Source organism: Polistes canadensis, unplaced genomic scaffold, assembly GCF_001313835.1.
Source record: "Polistes canadensis isolate GaletaPanama2010 unplaced genomic scaffold, ASM131383v1 scaffold_279, whole genome shotgun sequence".
Lineage (NCBI taxonomy): Eukaryota > Metazoa > Arthropoda > Insecta > Hymenoptera > Vespidae > Polistes > Polistes canadensis.
In genome coordinates, this window is record NW_014569826.1 from 156221 (window position 1) to 171249 (window position 15029).

At 37.2% G+C, this 15029-nt stretch overlaps 1 protein-coding gene across 3 annotated transcripts in view; it reads left to right on the forward strand.

Annotated features, from left to right (window-relative positions):
* The window catches only part of LOC106791030 (probable nuclear hormone receptor HR3), a 103101-nt gene that overhangs the window by 72752 nt on the left and 15320 nt on the right, over positions 1-15029 (forward strand). For all 3 annotated transcript variants that reach the window (XR_001382150.1, XR_001382151.1, XM_014756372.1), the window contains exon 2: positions 14533-14760. Coding sequence is in view for 1 of the 3 variants with exons in the window: in XM_014756372.1 (XP_014611858.1) it covers positions 14533-14760 (228 nt within the window). In the remaining 2 variants the exon portion in view is untranslated. The remainder of the gene's footprint in view (positions 1-14532; positions 14761-15029) is intronic.

Sequence of the window (15029 nt, forward strand, 5' to 3'; positions counted from 1 at the left end):
ATATAATATAATAGTGCCGTTAAACGTTGTTCTTGGAAGTTAGCAAGACGCGCGTGAATCGCGGATTCGTGAACGAGTAGAAAAAAAAAAAAAAAAAAAAAAACAGAAAAAGAAAAAAAGAAAGGATAAAGATAAGGATAAAGGCTTGACGAGGGAGGGTGAAGAGGGGTGAAGGGAGGGGGAGGAAGGGGAGAAGACGATAATAGGTCTCGTCGAGTCCGTGGTGCACGAAGCAACGCGCACGGCGCGAGTGGCGCGAATGGCGAACGTGCGATGTGGGTCAACCGCGAGTCGACCACGAGAGTCCCCGAGGATTGGCGAAAATCGGCGATGATTGCCGAACGGCGGCGGCAATCACGTTGCGCGCATCTGGGTCAGCGGCGTCCTCGCGCATGCGTAGTAAACTCCCTCGGTCGTTCACCGTCCGACCAAGTTACTAACCTTCCGGCACCAGCTTGCCGCTATTTTTCTCTCTTTCTATCTATCTATATATCTATATATCTATCTCTCTCTCTCTTTCTAGCATGATCCCTCCTCGTATTGACCGCCGGAAAAACGTTGACTTTTCGCACGCGAGAGACCACACTCCAAAGAGGGTAGCCAAAGGGAAGGGAAGGGAAGGGAAGGGGTGGAGAAAAGTTGTAGAATAAGGGTAGTTGTAGGATAGGTAGTAGTCTTCTTTTCTATCGACTTAGTTTCACTCTTTATTCAGAATAGTTAAACAAATAAATGAAAGAATTTTCTATTTCGTCACGCCGGGGAGTCCCCGAACAACAACAACAACAACAAAAACAACCCTCTCCTACTTTTCCTCCTCCTCCTACTCCTTTTACTCTTCTCAAGAGATGTGTCTCTTATTCTTATTCTTATTCGTCTTTTATTTATTATTTCCAACAATGTGACAAAGGTATGCATTATATATGGAAAAAGATTTCTCTTTTTGGATAGAGAGAAAAAAAGAATAGAAAAGAAAAGAAAGAAAAAAATAAAATAAAATCCGTGAAAATGGTTTGTGTTGTGTTATACAGATCCTGTCTTGTATACACACGTTTTGCTTGTCCTTCTTGGCGGGAGATTTCAAAGCTATTCATGTCGCATTTGGCCCAATTTGACAAAATCCTTTCGAATACCTAACGATCTTGGCATCGATCGTTCGTTCGTTCGATCTGTTCAACTACTAACAACTAACACCTAACGTAAGATGTGAAGACGAATAGTAGATAGATAGATAGATAGATAGATAGGTAGATGTGTGTGTATGTGTTTGGTAGTAACATAGGCTTTAACCCCCTTCGTAACTCGATGTCGATGTCGTAAGTATTAGCACATTAAGAGGGTTTCTCTTAAGGAAACTGTAACGGTCATTCTTGTGTCTGTTGTTGCTGTTACTGTTGCTGCTGCTGTTACTGTTGCTGTGTTTGCCACGCTCGAACGAAACTCATTCGCAGTTGCGCACTAATACTACTACGAACAAACTATTTTCCACTCTTTACTTTACCTATATATGTACAATAGGTATATACATGGAACTCTTAAAAGGACGGGGGGGGGGGTAAGGTGGGGTGGTGTGGGAGGAAGGGAGTTGGGAAGGCGTTTGCATCTTTACCAGCACAAAGTATCCTCCACCTCCACCTCCACCACCTCCTCCACCTCTTCCTCCCCCTATCTCTCAACGAAGAGTCTTCTTCTCTGTGTTACGTAAGCTCCACTCTTCTCGCAACGATAGATCCCCGTTGCTGCTTCTTCTTCTCTCTCATCCTCCGGGATAAAAGCTCTCCCTTCCCACCCACCCCGTTAACTCCCCTCCTAACCCCTCAGCTCCACACCTACCACCCTGACGCAACACCCTAACTCCTCGACGGTTCTTCTTTTTCTTTTTCTTTTTCTTTTTCTTTTTTCTTCATCCTCTCTTTCATACGACAGACAAAACGAGAGTGAGAGAGAGAAAGAGAGAGAGATGACCGGACGAGAACTCTCTGGTCCGCATCGGACGCGCAAAAGCATGGAACAACGGGTAACAACGATTTCCATTCTATATCCTATTTCCTATCTCTTTTCATCATCCATCATCAATCTTTATACAACGATGATCCCCTTTTATTTTTTTCTCTCTCTTCCCCCCTTTTCGATCTTCCTTATATACTTTTACTTTGATCTATATCTTTTTATTATTGTATATTTTTTTTTAGTAAACATATTCGTGAATCGTTAGTAGCATCCTACACCTTTTGTTCACCTGTGCTTACTCACATTCTTATTCTCGCGTGCAAAATTAAATGAAAAGAATAAATAAATATATATATACACATATACACACACACACATATTAATAATTATAATATATAATATATATAAAATTTAATATATATATATATATTATTTTGTTTCACGCGTTATCTTATAACGAGAAAAAAGGAAAAAGGGAAAAGGAAGAAGGAAAAGAAAAAGGAACGAAAAAAAAGAAAAAAAGGGTTCCTTTGGAATCTATTATTCACTCGCCCCATATTTCTTCCCCATTACGCAACTCACGGCTATAAATAACACGCTCGGCGCGGCTTCGATCGTTAGGGGTGCGTCGACGTCGACGTCGACGTCGTTGTCGTTGTCGTCGTCGTCTACGTCTACATCGTCATCTTTTCATAATTTCAATCGCATAACATCGCTGAGAAATTCTCGCCAACTATTCTTTTTATTTTTTTAACCTAAACTCTCAACAATTATATTTTGTACAACGAATTACGAACATACAATTTCTGTTGGTTTTATTTGTTTATTAATACTTCGTTCATGTTAATCTCAATTAACATTAACGAGATTTTCTTATACATTAATTACAATTAAATTGATGTTTTCATTCACGTTCGATATAATTTTTATCTTAGTGTTCCAGTGACCTAATTACCATGAATCAATCTTTCATTTCTTCATTACTTATTCGTTAATTTCTTAATTCGTTGTTGTTTTTTTCTTTTCATTTTCTTTAACTTTTCTTTTCTTATTTGTTATTTTTGTTGTTGCTATTTTGATTTCTTTCCTGGATCGCGATCGAAAAAATCGTTCGATAGGAGTATCCCCATCACCATCATCATCATCATCATCCTTTCAACGATCGCACAATTCGTATCGGTGTGTGTCTGACCTACATTCTCGCATATATCCAAGAATCTCGGTCCAAGAAAACGTAACTCCTCGCAGGAAAAGAAGGAAAAAAAAAAAGAAAAAGAAAAGTTGGATTACGTAAACGTTCGAAAACGAACGAAGAAAAGTTGAGAGAAACCGGAAAAAAACGGAGTCGCGCGGTAATTTTAAAAAGAAAATTAAATAAAACGGGAACACACATTGATTTTTATTCTTTCTATTTTTTTCCCGAAGTTAAAGGTGGTGGGTGGGGGGGAGGAACAAAAAAAAAGATAAAGAAAAAAAGAGCTCTCCGTATTCGGGGAAAAAATTTTCTATATTTGAGAATAGTTATATATTAATTAATTAATTAATTAATTAATTAATTATTAACCCTTCTTTGCATGATGATGGAAATTTCAATCATAATATTTAGTCAACAAAAAAGGGTACTCAAAACCCTTGTACCGTATATTTGTTGTTGCTGGCAACTTTTTAAGCGACTATTGCGTACAACAAAACGCAGTTGTCAAAAAATAGCAGTAGGATTTTTATTAAATATTTTTCCTTTAATCTAGAGCATTAATTACATCACCCTGATTTATTTTAAAAGAAAAGAAAAAATCATGGAAAGAAGGGTTAAACGATACGTTAAATAATTGACTAGAATATAATTTGATTGGTAAACGAAATATACGCGTTCCCAATTCTCGAGTTAAAATCAAGGCCAATGTCTCTTCGAACTGACGTAGAATTGAAATCAAGCAAGCAAGTTTAGTTTAAAGTTAAATTGTTCTGGAAAGGGGGTGTGGTAAAGTTTGGTGGTGATGGTGTATGGTAGATGCAACCCCTTCTTAACGACGACGAGGACAACCCCTTTCTGCCGATTAAAGCTGTCATTTCGATCGCAAAAAAAAAAAACTTGGAAAAGTATATGAAGAAACTTTTCGAACAAATGATTAGGATGATATCCAGAGACTACTACTACTATTACTATTACTACTACTAGGTTGAAACTCAGAAAACATCGATCTTGTAAATAGGTGAAATGTGTTTGCCGATATAATTACGAGAGTGGATTTAAATGAATTCGTGAAAGTTGCTCTCTGTTGTAATCTTGTCGCAAAGAAGATGCACGTACACATTTGAAAAACATAAATGATGTTGTATTCGAATACGCAACATTATTATCTCAAAATGTTTTATAAATATTATCAAATATATATATATCTTTTTTTTAAAGGAACAATAAAGAAAATTAAAAAAACGTACGAAAAACAACAAGCGTGTATAAAATAAAATAATATTATATTTATATATCCAATTTTTTGTGTGTATCTATAAACATAAAATATGATATTACATATTATATTATAATATTATAAACTCTTTCGAAAAAGTAACATAACATTTTTTATGTTAACACACAACGATGAGGAGGGTTAAGAAGTTTTGAGCTTACCACGAAGAAGGGGGTTGAAAATTGTTGAATTTAACACGAGGGTGAATTAAAAAGTTTCAAGTCTAACGATTATAAAGGATTAAACTGTATATACATAACGCATACATTGTAGACAATAAAATAAATCATCAAATATATATTTTCGATTTATCTTACCTTTTTATAATTATCTATGCAAATATATAAACGAAAAATATGTTACGAAAAACACACATGTGTTATACTACTTATAACACGCGTTAACATTACATTTGAAATATTACGTATAACATTGAATATTAATGAATATGCAATTAAAAACTTTTAGATCTCTTTTTATTATGATCTACAAAAAGGTAGAATAAATGTATTCGATAATTATTCTTAAAATATCTATTCTCTAATAGAGGAAATAATATATTACTTCATTTGGTGACGGTTTTCGTCTGACTGAATCGATCCTTTACCTACTTGAATATATATTCCTAACGAGGTATATATATATATACCACGTCAGAATTCTATAGTTAATTCACTTTGAAACGTATCAAACAAATCTAAAGATATTTAGTTATATTTCGCATACATTTATTTGATTTTAAATAAAATTATACATATTATATAAAATTACCTAATAAAATATTAGAGAAGGAAGAAGATCCTCAGGATATTCGATTAAAAAGAAAAGAAAAGTAAATGGGAAAGGGAGAGAGGAGTGGGGAGTGAGTGGGTGGTAGAAATTCAAAAGAAATCATCACATTTATATTCGGAATAGCTAAATGAGTTACATGCTGTTACTATACTCTACGTAATACCGCATTCCAATCTCCAAATGACCTTATCTTTCAGTGTTTCGTTTCTAAGCAACTAGAGAAAGGCTCGTTAGCTTAGATGCTTTCTTTTCTCTTCATCATTCCCTTTTTTTTTATCGTTCTATATGATATTTCTTTCTTTCAATTTATTTCATTTATCTGTCCCCATCTATCAGCAGTCCCCCCCACGCTGTTGTTGTTATCGCACTTGCAATGAATTTCGAAATGGGGAAAAAAACAAAAATGAAAAGAAAAGTAATGCACTTATATTAGGACTCTGATATTACCAACCTACGCAAACACATTGGCTGTGTGGTGTGGACAAAAAGATTGAAGAACATAAATCGTATATAATTATAATAATAATCTCGTTTCATTTTATCTTTTAGAAAATTAATCTGAAAATTCTTTAAATAAACGTTAAATTGATCGGAGGAAACTTATCGAATTTAAACTGCGAATCAAATAAAAATCATCCTTTTGCCACGAATTATTTTCGAAACGTTTATTATTCTATCATATATGTATCACACTGCAATCACACACATTTATATAATATTAATATTATTAAATAATTCCCAATATGATTTTACATCAGGTAATATTAAACATAGTACTTTATATATATATATATAGTTTTGGTAAATATTTTTTATRCTAAAAGTGAATAGATTTTAATGAAACTTATATTAAATTAATGTACACTCTTTTGTCTACGCGTAGAACACCATATCAAGATATAAATTTAACATGTAAAATTCAGAAAATGTCAGAGAATGCAATGCTGTAAGTTGTGGATCTTTGCAATTTCTTTGAAAAGTTTTGGTAAATATTTTTTATACTAAAAGTGAATAGACTTTAATGAAACTTATATTAAATTAAAGTACACTCTTTTGTCTACGCGTAGAATACTTTGTAGAGTTATAATTCGAAATACAAATGTTCAGAAAATGTCAGAGAATGCAATGCTGTAAATTGTGCATCTTTGCAATTTCTTTGAAAACTTTCGGCAAATATTTTGTATACTTAGAGAATACAGATCTTTATGATTTTTATATTAAATTAAAGTGCACACTTTTAGCTATACCATATATGTGTTTATTACTCTTACATATATATATATATATATATATATATATTATAATTAATACCCAAAAATACCTATCTATATATAAACATATATATACAATATTCCAAATTTATTTGAGCAAGAACTGAACTATGTTCCATGTTATTCATAACCGTTGTATATTAAAACTAACACACACACACACACAGACACACATGTAAATATGCGTTAGAGAGATTAGTTGACGTCTTCGTCGAGAATTGCAATCGCAACAAGAAGAAGGGCGGGGGAGGAGGGGGGCGCAGCGGGGGGGGGAGAGAGATGAAGTGGGGTGTACACATACATATCGTCGTGCGATTATTTATTTGTGAAACGTATTTATAGAGTATTACGCGGACGCAGGTTGGCAACCTCGTGCACGGGTTATGCAATAAATGAGAGAAGGAGCGAAAGGGACACGACGGTTACCGTGTTCTACCGGAGAGGAAGGCCGGAGAGGCAAAAAGAAAAAAAAACCACGAGAATGGCAAGGGAGGGAAGGGAAGGGGAGAGGAGAGAAGAGAAGAGAAGAGAAGAGAAGAGAAGAGAGAGGAGAGGAGAGGAGAGGAGAGTAGGAGGTTAACAGAGACGAGTGGGGTGTGACGGGGGAGTAAAAAAGGAGACAGAGGGGGGTAAAAAGAGAGACTGAGAGAGAATGAGAGAGAGAGAGAGAGAGAGAGAGAGTGAGAGAGTGAGAGAACACTCGTGAAACGACAACAAGCAAAGGAACGAAGGAACGAATGAAGAAACAATGACGAGGAAAGATTTGTCGAATGAGAAAGACTTGACATGTTAAAAAGAGAGGAGATAAAGTTGCGAGGGGGGGAAGAAAAGGGGGAGGAATGTTTCTCGAGGATTGGAAAAAAAGGGTTGGGAAGAAGAATAAGAAGAAGAAAAAGAAGATACACACACTTCGCTTGTGTTCGAGAGAAATAAAACTCTTTTCTCTCGGTGATTTTTTCCAACGTGGTTATTTAACTAACAATAAGAATATAGTCCTATCTCTCTCTCTCTCTCTCTCTCTCTCTCTCTCTCTCTCTCTCTCTCTTTTTCTCTCTTTGTAAATGAGAAGGAAAATATACATACGAGAAGAAATTAATTGATGTATGTATGTGGGTAAATAGAATAATAAAGAGAAAGGGATATGGGGGAAACGGGAAAAATAATAATAATAATAATAATAATAATAATAAGAATAAGAAGAAGAAAAAAGTAAATAAAACTTGGCGTAATCTATGCAAGGACAGTGTAACAAAGTTGCATCGAGAGAAAAACAAAAAGGGTGGGGTTTGACCATTCCAAAGAACGTGCGTGCGAGAGATCGGCAAGATTGAGTATTAAATGATAGAACCGGGAAGGAAGGGGGGAGGGTGGTAGGAGACAGAAAGAAAGAGAGAGACAGAGAGAATCTTCAATGCACCAAGACGATACGAAATAATGACGTCAGCGGGGAAAGCGTACGATGCGCTCGAATTTGTACTCGTAAAGTGTAAACGATCATTATGCGCTGTTCTCTCTTGCATCCATAGATGATGCACACGGATCTGTATGTGTGTGTGTGTATATATGTGCGTGCACGCAAGTACTTATGCACGTATGCATTAGTGCAATCGCACGACGGGTAATTGTGCGAATATTTTTTCGTGGGCGAACAACAAGACGAAAAAGGGACTCCCGTCATGACTACACACACACACACACACACACACACACAAGCCGACGTCGTCAAACTTATTTTCAACGAATGAGAAAAGATGCCAATTCGTTTTTTTTCTTTCTTTTTTTTCTTTTGGGAGGGGGGCTGGGGTGAGGTGTGGGAGAAGATAAGTAAAAGGGGTATGTAAACGTTTGAAAATCTTAATCGTTGTTTAATTCATTTCTTCTTATTCTTATTCTTATTATTATTATTATTATTATTATTCTTGTTGGAGAAAAATCAGGTCGCCCAGATAACATCGTTGATAATCGATATTATCGGACGAGGGATGGATGACACGAGATAAAAACGAAAAGAGAACTACTACGACGTGTGTGTGTGTGTGTTTATTACTCTTACGACACCTTTTTTTTAAGTGCAAACAATGGCGAGCATCATCGAATCGTTAAATTACGTCCCCTTGCAATGCTTAAGTTAAATAAGACTACTTCTTTATCGTCTTTGAGATATGGGCTGGCTCTCTCTCTCTCTCTCCCTCTATTTCTCTTTCTCTCTTTCTCTCTCTGATAGGGGGGAAGAACCACTTCTTCATAACGGCGCCAATTGTAATAATATGAATTTTATTATTACGAATGTGTAACGAGAGACAAAAGCGCGGGTGTGTGCATCATCTCTCTCTCTCTCTCTCTCTCTCTCTCTCTCTCTCTCTCAACGATTATTATCTCTTTTTCCAGATAAATAAATAAATAAATAAATTAAAACAAATATATACATATGTATCAACGAGACTAAAAATAAAACTATCAAATGGGGGAGTGGGTGGTGAAGCAAAGGAAAAAAAAAGGGGGGGAAAGAAAAAAGCATAAAATCAAAGAGTCATCTACCCAAAATTCCCAAACAACGGTGGCGCGCGGCTAGTGGTCCTTTTAAAAATGTACGTTAAGAATCATTCACGAATGAGAAACACGATACGTGCGTGCATCATTCGGCGGCGGTTCCTTCTTGGCGTTGCCCTTAACCAGTCCCGTTGCGTTAATAAAGTTAACGCGTGTCGCAGAAGCAAACACGCAAGCAACACACAGAGAAACAGAAACAGAAGTATCGGTAGCATGAGTATAATAGTAGTAGTAGTAAGTATAGTAGTAGTAGTAGTAGTAGTAGTAGTAGTATTTTATTATAGTATTAGTAATCGTTCTCCACACACGAGCAAACGAATCGGAAAGCGCGCGAGTTCGTATTCGGTTGGACAATTTCTTCGTGTAACTTCGGTAATACTCGGTAGACTCTCGGAAAACTTCGGTTTGTAACTAAAGGAGTAAGAGAAGGTGGTGGAGGAGGAGGAGGAGGAGGTGGTAGAAGAAGAAGAAGAAGAAGAAGTGGGGTGCTCGATTACGGAGCGCGGCACTGTGCCGAGTGTTGGTAGAGGAATGGAAGAGGAGGAGGTAGAGAAGGTGGAGGAGGAGGAGGAGGAGGAGGAAAGATTGGTAGAGAGTGGGGTTGATGAGGGCTATGTGAGCAGATGGGAAGGGGGGCAGGTGGGGGGGTGGGGTTGGGTGTAAGAGTGACGGTTCGTCGAGAACGCCGGTTGTGTTGCGGGAGGAGGCTTGCTCGGTGAGGGATGAGGGAAAAGGTGGAGTGAAGGGTGAGGCAGCACTCGGCCATCATCGGCTGAGGCGCGCACAGTTCAGTGACCTGCCTTGGTGTTCGATGGTGAGAGGATTGTGGGGAAACGGGAAGTTCTGACATATTGTGAGATGCCAGCCCGCTACGCCGGTCCCCGAAAAACACCACCATCTATCTATCTCTCTTTCTCTTTCTCTTTCGTATGCGTACGTATACACGTATAACACACGACGCATACTCTTACTCGAAGCTCGTCGAACCCCGAAATATATTCACGCGGCAGTCGTGAACTTTCCGCGAGTTTTTCCGGCCGTATTTAATACAATACGAAGAAAGAAGGATATACGACAACCCATCTAACCAACCAACCACCCACCCACCCCCTCCCTCACCTAACGCTTTTGTTTATTTATTTATTTGTTTATGCGTGTGCTGTTTATTCGATCGTTCGTTCGTCGTTTCTTTTTATATATATATATTCTTTTGACAGTGTGTGTGTGTTTGTGTGTATATGCTTGCGTTAATATATATATATATATATATATATAAATATAATAAAAATATACATTGAGAATGTGTGTACTTATAAAGTGTTTGAGTGACACGTGTTATTTTTGAAACACAGTAGTGGAAAAAGGAAGTTAAAAATCTTGGCGAAATATTTAAACGAAGAAAGGGAGAAGGATAGTTCGTTGCTTCCTGGTTTATTGCCATCGTCTTCGTATTCATTTTTATCATCATCATCATCATCATCATCACCGTTGCTGTTGCCGCTGCACATTCCTATTTTTTGTCTCATTGCTATCCTTCCACATACAATACACATATACATACTTCATATTCTTCTTCTTATTTTATTTTTTATTCTTCTTCTTGTATTTTCTCGAGTATCGAATCGAAAGAAGGGACACATCGAAAAGAACAACAACAACAAAAACTCGCAAGAGTTAGCCGGAAGAGAACGATGAGAGTGTGTTAACACTACTAGCCGCCAGCGTGCATGTGTTTTTGGTGTTTTACGTGGCCGAAAAATATGAGTATAGTAGTGACGCCGGTTAACTAAACGAAATGATACAAGGAATGGGTTGGTTCACTTTTGGATTTGATCCAAATCGAAAACTTGTTTTACCGTTACCAACCACCCACCTCCTCTCTCCTGCATTACCCTAGTACTCGTTAGTGACATTAAATAGTTTCGTTCGGTTTGGTTCGGTTCAGTTAGTTTGTTTGTTTGTTTGTTAGTTAGTTAGTTAGTTAGTTAGTGATAGTGGTAGTGCAAAATCTTAAGTGTATTTTCCTGATCGCGCGTTTGTGTATTGGCGCATGCGCGACACGCGCGACCGCTCGTGGCGGTCGAGCTGTCGGAAACGAGTAGATTCTTCATAGTATACGTGTGTATGTTTGTGTATGTGAAAGCGTGTATAAGTTAGTATACGTATTGGGAGTCTTCCTACGTTGGACTTGCGGAACGTGTTCCCCTTCGTGTGTGTCTTTTTTTTAATTTAATCGTTGCTCAAAATATTTGTTTAGAATTATTTTTTTTTTTTTTTTTTTTTAAGATATATATATATATATATATGTATACCTCTTCGTCAAATGAATATTGTGTAATTCTTTATCTTACTTCTCTTCTTTACTATCAAATAGATAAGATTACCTAAAAAACAGAAACAGAAATAGAAATAGAAAGAGAGAAAGGAAAGAGTTTAAGAGACTAAGGGGATTGGACGTTTTTCTTCAATAAGAAAATGGCGAATAACGAACATAACCTCTTCCACCATGGTCCTCGACTATGACAATGTAAACCGGTATTTCACCGTACCGTCGGGATCTCTTAAGAGATCTTTCAAACAACTTCACCTTCTCAAACGAACGTCGTGGACCTACGGCATATCTTTTTTCTCTTGATTGTCCTTTTATTTTAGTTGTTGTGTCGTCGTCATCGTTGTTACACCCAATGATCGTGTCTCGTTACACCCTAAAAACAATTACCTTCTTTTTACCATTAGATTAATCAATCCTACGCTTATAATCATAACCATCTCACTTATTCCTTCGTCGTGTTCTTCGTTTTTTCGAATAAAACCGAAAAAAGATACTACAAACACGCGCGCGCGCGCGCGCACACACACACGTACACCGCGTGTGCAGAAAATAATCCTCGGTAAATTTTACTCTTCAAATATTTTCATTTCTTACGTTTCCTATCTATATTTCGTTATAATATACAAAAATATATATTTATAAAGAAAAAAAAAAAAAAAGAATAAAAAGAAGCAACAATTTCTTTCTATCAAGTGACTTTATATACACACTATCTCAAGCACGTGGGCTTTCGTTTAACGATCGTCACAACTCCTCTATCTTTCTTTCTTAATCTGTTTCAAGTACTCGTCGTACGACCTGAAAGAAAGAAATAAAATAAAATAAAAAATAAAATTAAATAAAATAAATAAAAAAGAAAAGAAAAAAATACTTAACGCGTAACGAGATCGCAATCGTCATTCCGACCAACACAACTTGGGCTGATACTTTAAACGATAGCAGGAGACAACGAGAATCTCTTTTTTTATTTGATAAAGAAAGAAAGAAAGAAAGAGATAAGAGAAGAGAGGAGAAGAGAGAAGAAAGGTTACAAAAATTTGGTCCCCCTATTATTTTTTCTTTTCTTTTCTTTTTTCATTTGGGGAGTTCCGGGTATAGAAGAGTCCTAGTAGTAGTAGTAGTAATAGTAGTAGTAGTAGTAGTAGTATAACCGGCGCGTTGCACTCTTGCTGGGGCAAGGCATGACGCACGTCGAAGATGCGAGCGTGCCGGGTGACTGTACTCTGGGTTCATCGTTCTCGGTTATGTAATGTTCGACCGTATGGTGCAAGCGCCTCAACGCTACTCGTGGCGCTAGAGTTGTCCAACGAGAGAGAGAGAGAGAGAGAGAGAGAGAGAGAGAGAGAGAGAAAAAGAGAGAGAGAGAGAGGACACACACACGCATACGCACACGCATATATGTATACATACACAGATTCAAAAACAACAGGGCAAACCAAATCTCTTCGTTGCTTCCGTGCCCTCCTCCTCCCTCCTCCCTCCTCCTCCTCCTCTTCGTTTTTCACGTATATATGATACATATATTATTACACGTACGTGTTACGCGTGTATATATGAATATATGGAATGTATGTGGCATCGTACATGTGCGTGACGTTGTTCCTCTCTTTCTCTCTTTCTTTCTTTCTTTCTTTCTTTCTCTCTCTCTCTCTTTCTCTTCTTGCATTGGCTTAACGCACTCATATACCGATATTGAGAGAGCCAGTAGCAACAGCAGCAGCAACAGCAACAGCAGGCAGCAGGCAGCAGTAGCATGCAGTAGCATCATCATATGAGCAAGCAAGCTCCGAACGAAAATAGAGACCGGCGAGAAACATTTCTGTACACTCGGCGCATTATTTTGTTCTTCCTTTTTATTTTACTTTTTTTTTTCGGGTTAATTCTACACCTACATCAGCAGCCCCCTCCAACAACACATTACCCCAGCCCAACCCAACCCAGCCCAGTCCAGCCCAATTCAGCGTCACCCCCCGGAACCCATTTTCTTGACTTTGAATGAAGTCATTATTTTCTTATTTTTCCTTTTCGTTTGTTCTCTTTGATTTTTGTCTATCCGTTAGACGAAAGTGGCAAACGAATAATAAGCAAGCAAGCAAGCAAGCAAACAAACAAGCAAGCAAGCAAGTGGTCCCCATTATTCCACGATATAGCGTGGCAACATTAAATTAAGGAGAGGACCGAGATTGAATGTCTGCCTCGAATAAATATTCAACGAAATTCTTCTTTAAAAAGGGAACATTATTATACGGACATATATTTTTGTGGTATTGCGATACGATTTATCGTTACGTATCTAAGAACGGTGATGAAAAGAGAGGAACATTGAGGAGGATTGAACAAAAGAAAAAGGAAGAGGAGGAGGGGGAGGGGGAGGAGCAGGGCAATCGTGAGAATATTATTATTATCATTATTATTATTATTATTCGATGATTACGATTGCGAGAGGAAAAAAAGGATGGACGGTACTGAGGATGAATTATAATAATGAAGAGGACAAAATCATTGCCAGATGACAACTGGTTGTTAATGATAAAATAAAAACGAACAGGTGGAGGAGGTGGAGGAGGAGGAGGAGGAGGAGGAGGAAGTGGTGGAGGTGATGGTGATGGTGATGGTAGTGGTGGTGGAGGTGTAGGTGTAGGTGGTGTCTCAGTTTTGTCAATGGAAGGAACAAGTCTTTCGATATTTGGTGGATCTACTTGGGGTGCGGACAGTACTAGCCCGCAACCTCAGGACGATTCAAGACAGAGAACTGCTATTAATCAAAATCAATCAACGAGTCCTGCGAATAATCATCGTCATTCCGCGGATGATCGTAAACTGCACGTTAATTCGATACGAGGTACTCGATTATTTCGGATTCGATTACTTCGCACACATTGATAATTAATTAATATCATTCTAAGAAATTATTAAGATGATCAATGAAGAATTATTGGGAATGATATAGGAATAGATTATTATTATTATTATTACTTTAATTTTTTTATTCATATTCAACGATATAATTCGCGTTTCGATGTATTCTCTATAAAGGAAATCAAAATATGTTTATATATATATGATACGATTAATTAAATTTAATGAATTAATTATTATTATTATTATTATTACGACTATAATAATTAAAATCAAACATATGTTTTACTCATTGTAATGATTATTTCAGCCCAGATCGAGATAATCCCGTGCAAGGTGTGCGGCGACAAGAGCAGCGGAGTTCATTACGGTGTGATCACCTGCGAGGGTTGCAAAGGTTTCTTCAGGCGGTCCCAATCGTCTGTAGTCAACTACCAATGTCCGCGGAACAAAAACTGCGTGGTCGACCGTGTAAACAGAAACCGGTGCCAGTATTGTCGTTTGCAAAAGTGCCTACGCCTTGGCATGTCCAGAGATGGTGAGTACAACACATATACACACATATAACCCAAACAACCCTAACTCCCCCTTGCCCCCCTTCTGCATTCCACATGGATAATAATAATATCTTTGAAAATGTATTTTTATACAATTAGTTGCTTCTCTCGTCTCCAAAAATGAAATTATTAATGAATAGGTATCGTAGGGAATGTTCAAATTTATTTTTATAATTTATTTATATATATATATATATACATGTGTATTAATAATAATAAGAAGGTATCATAGGGAATTTGGACATCAAAA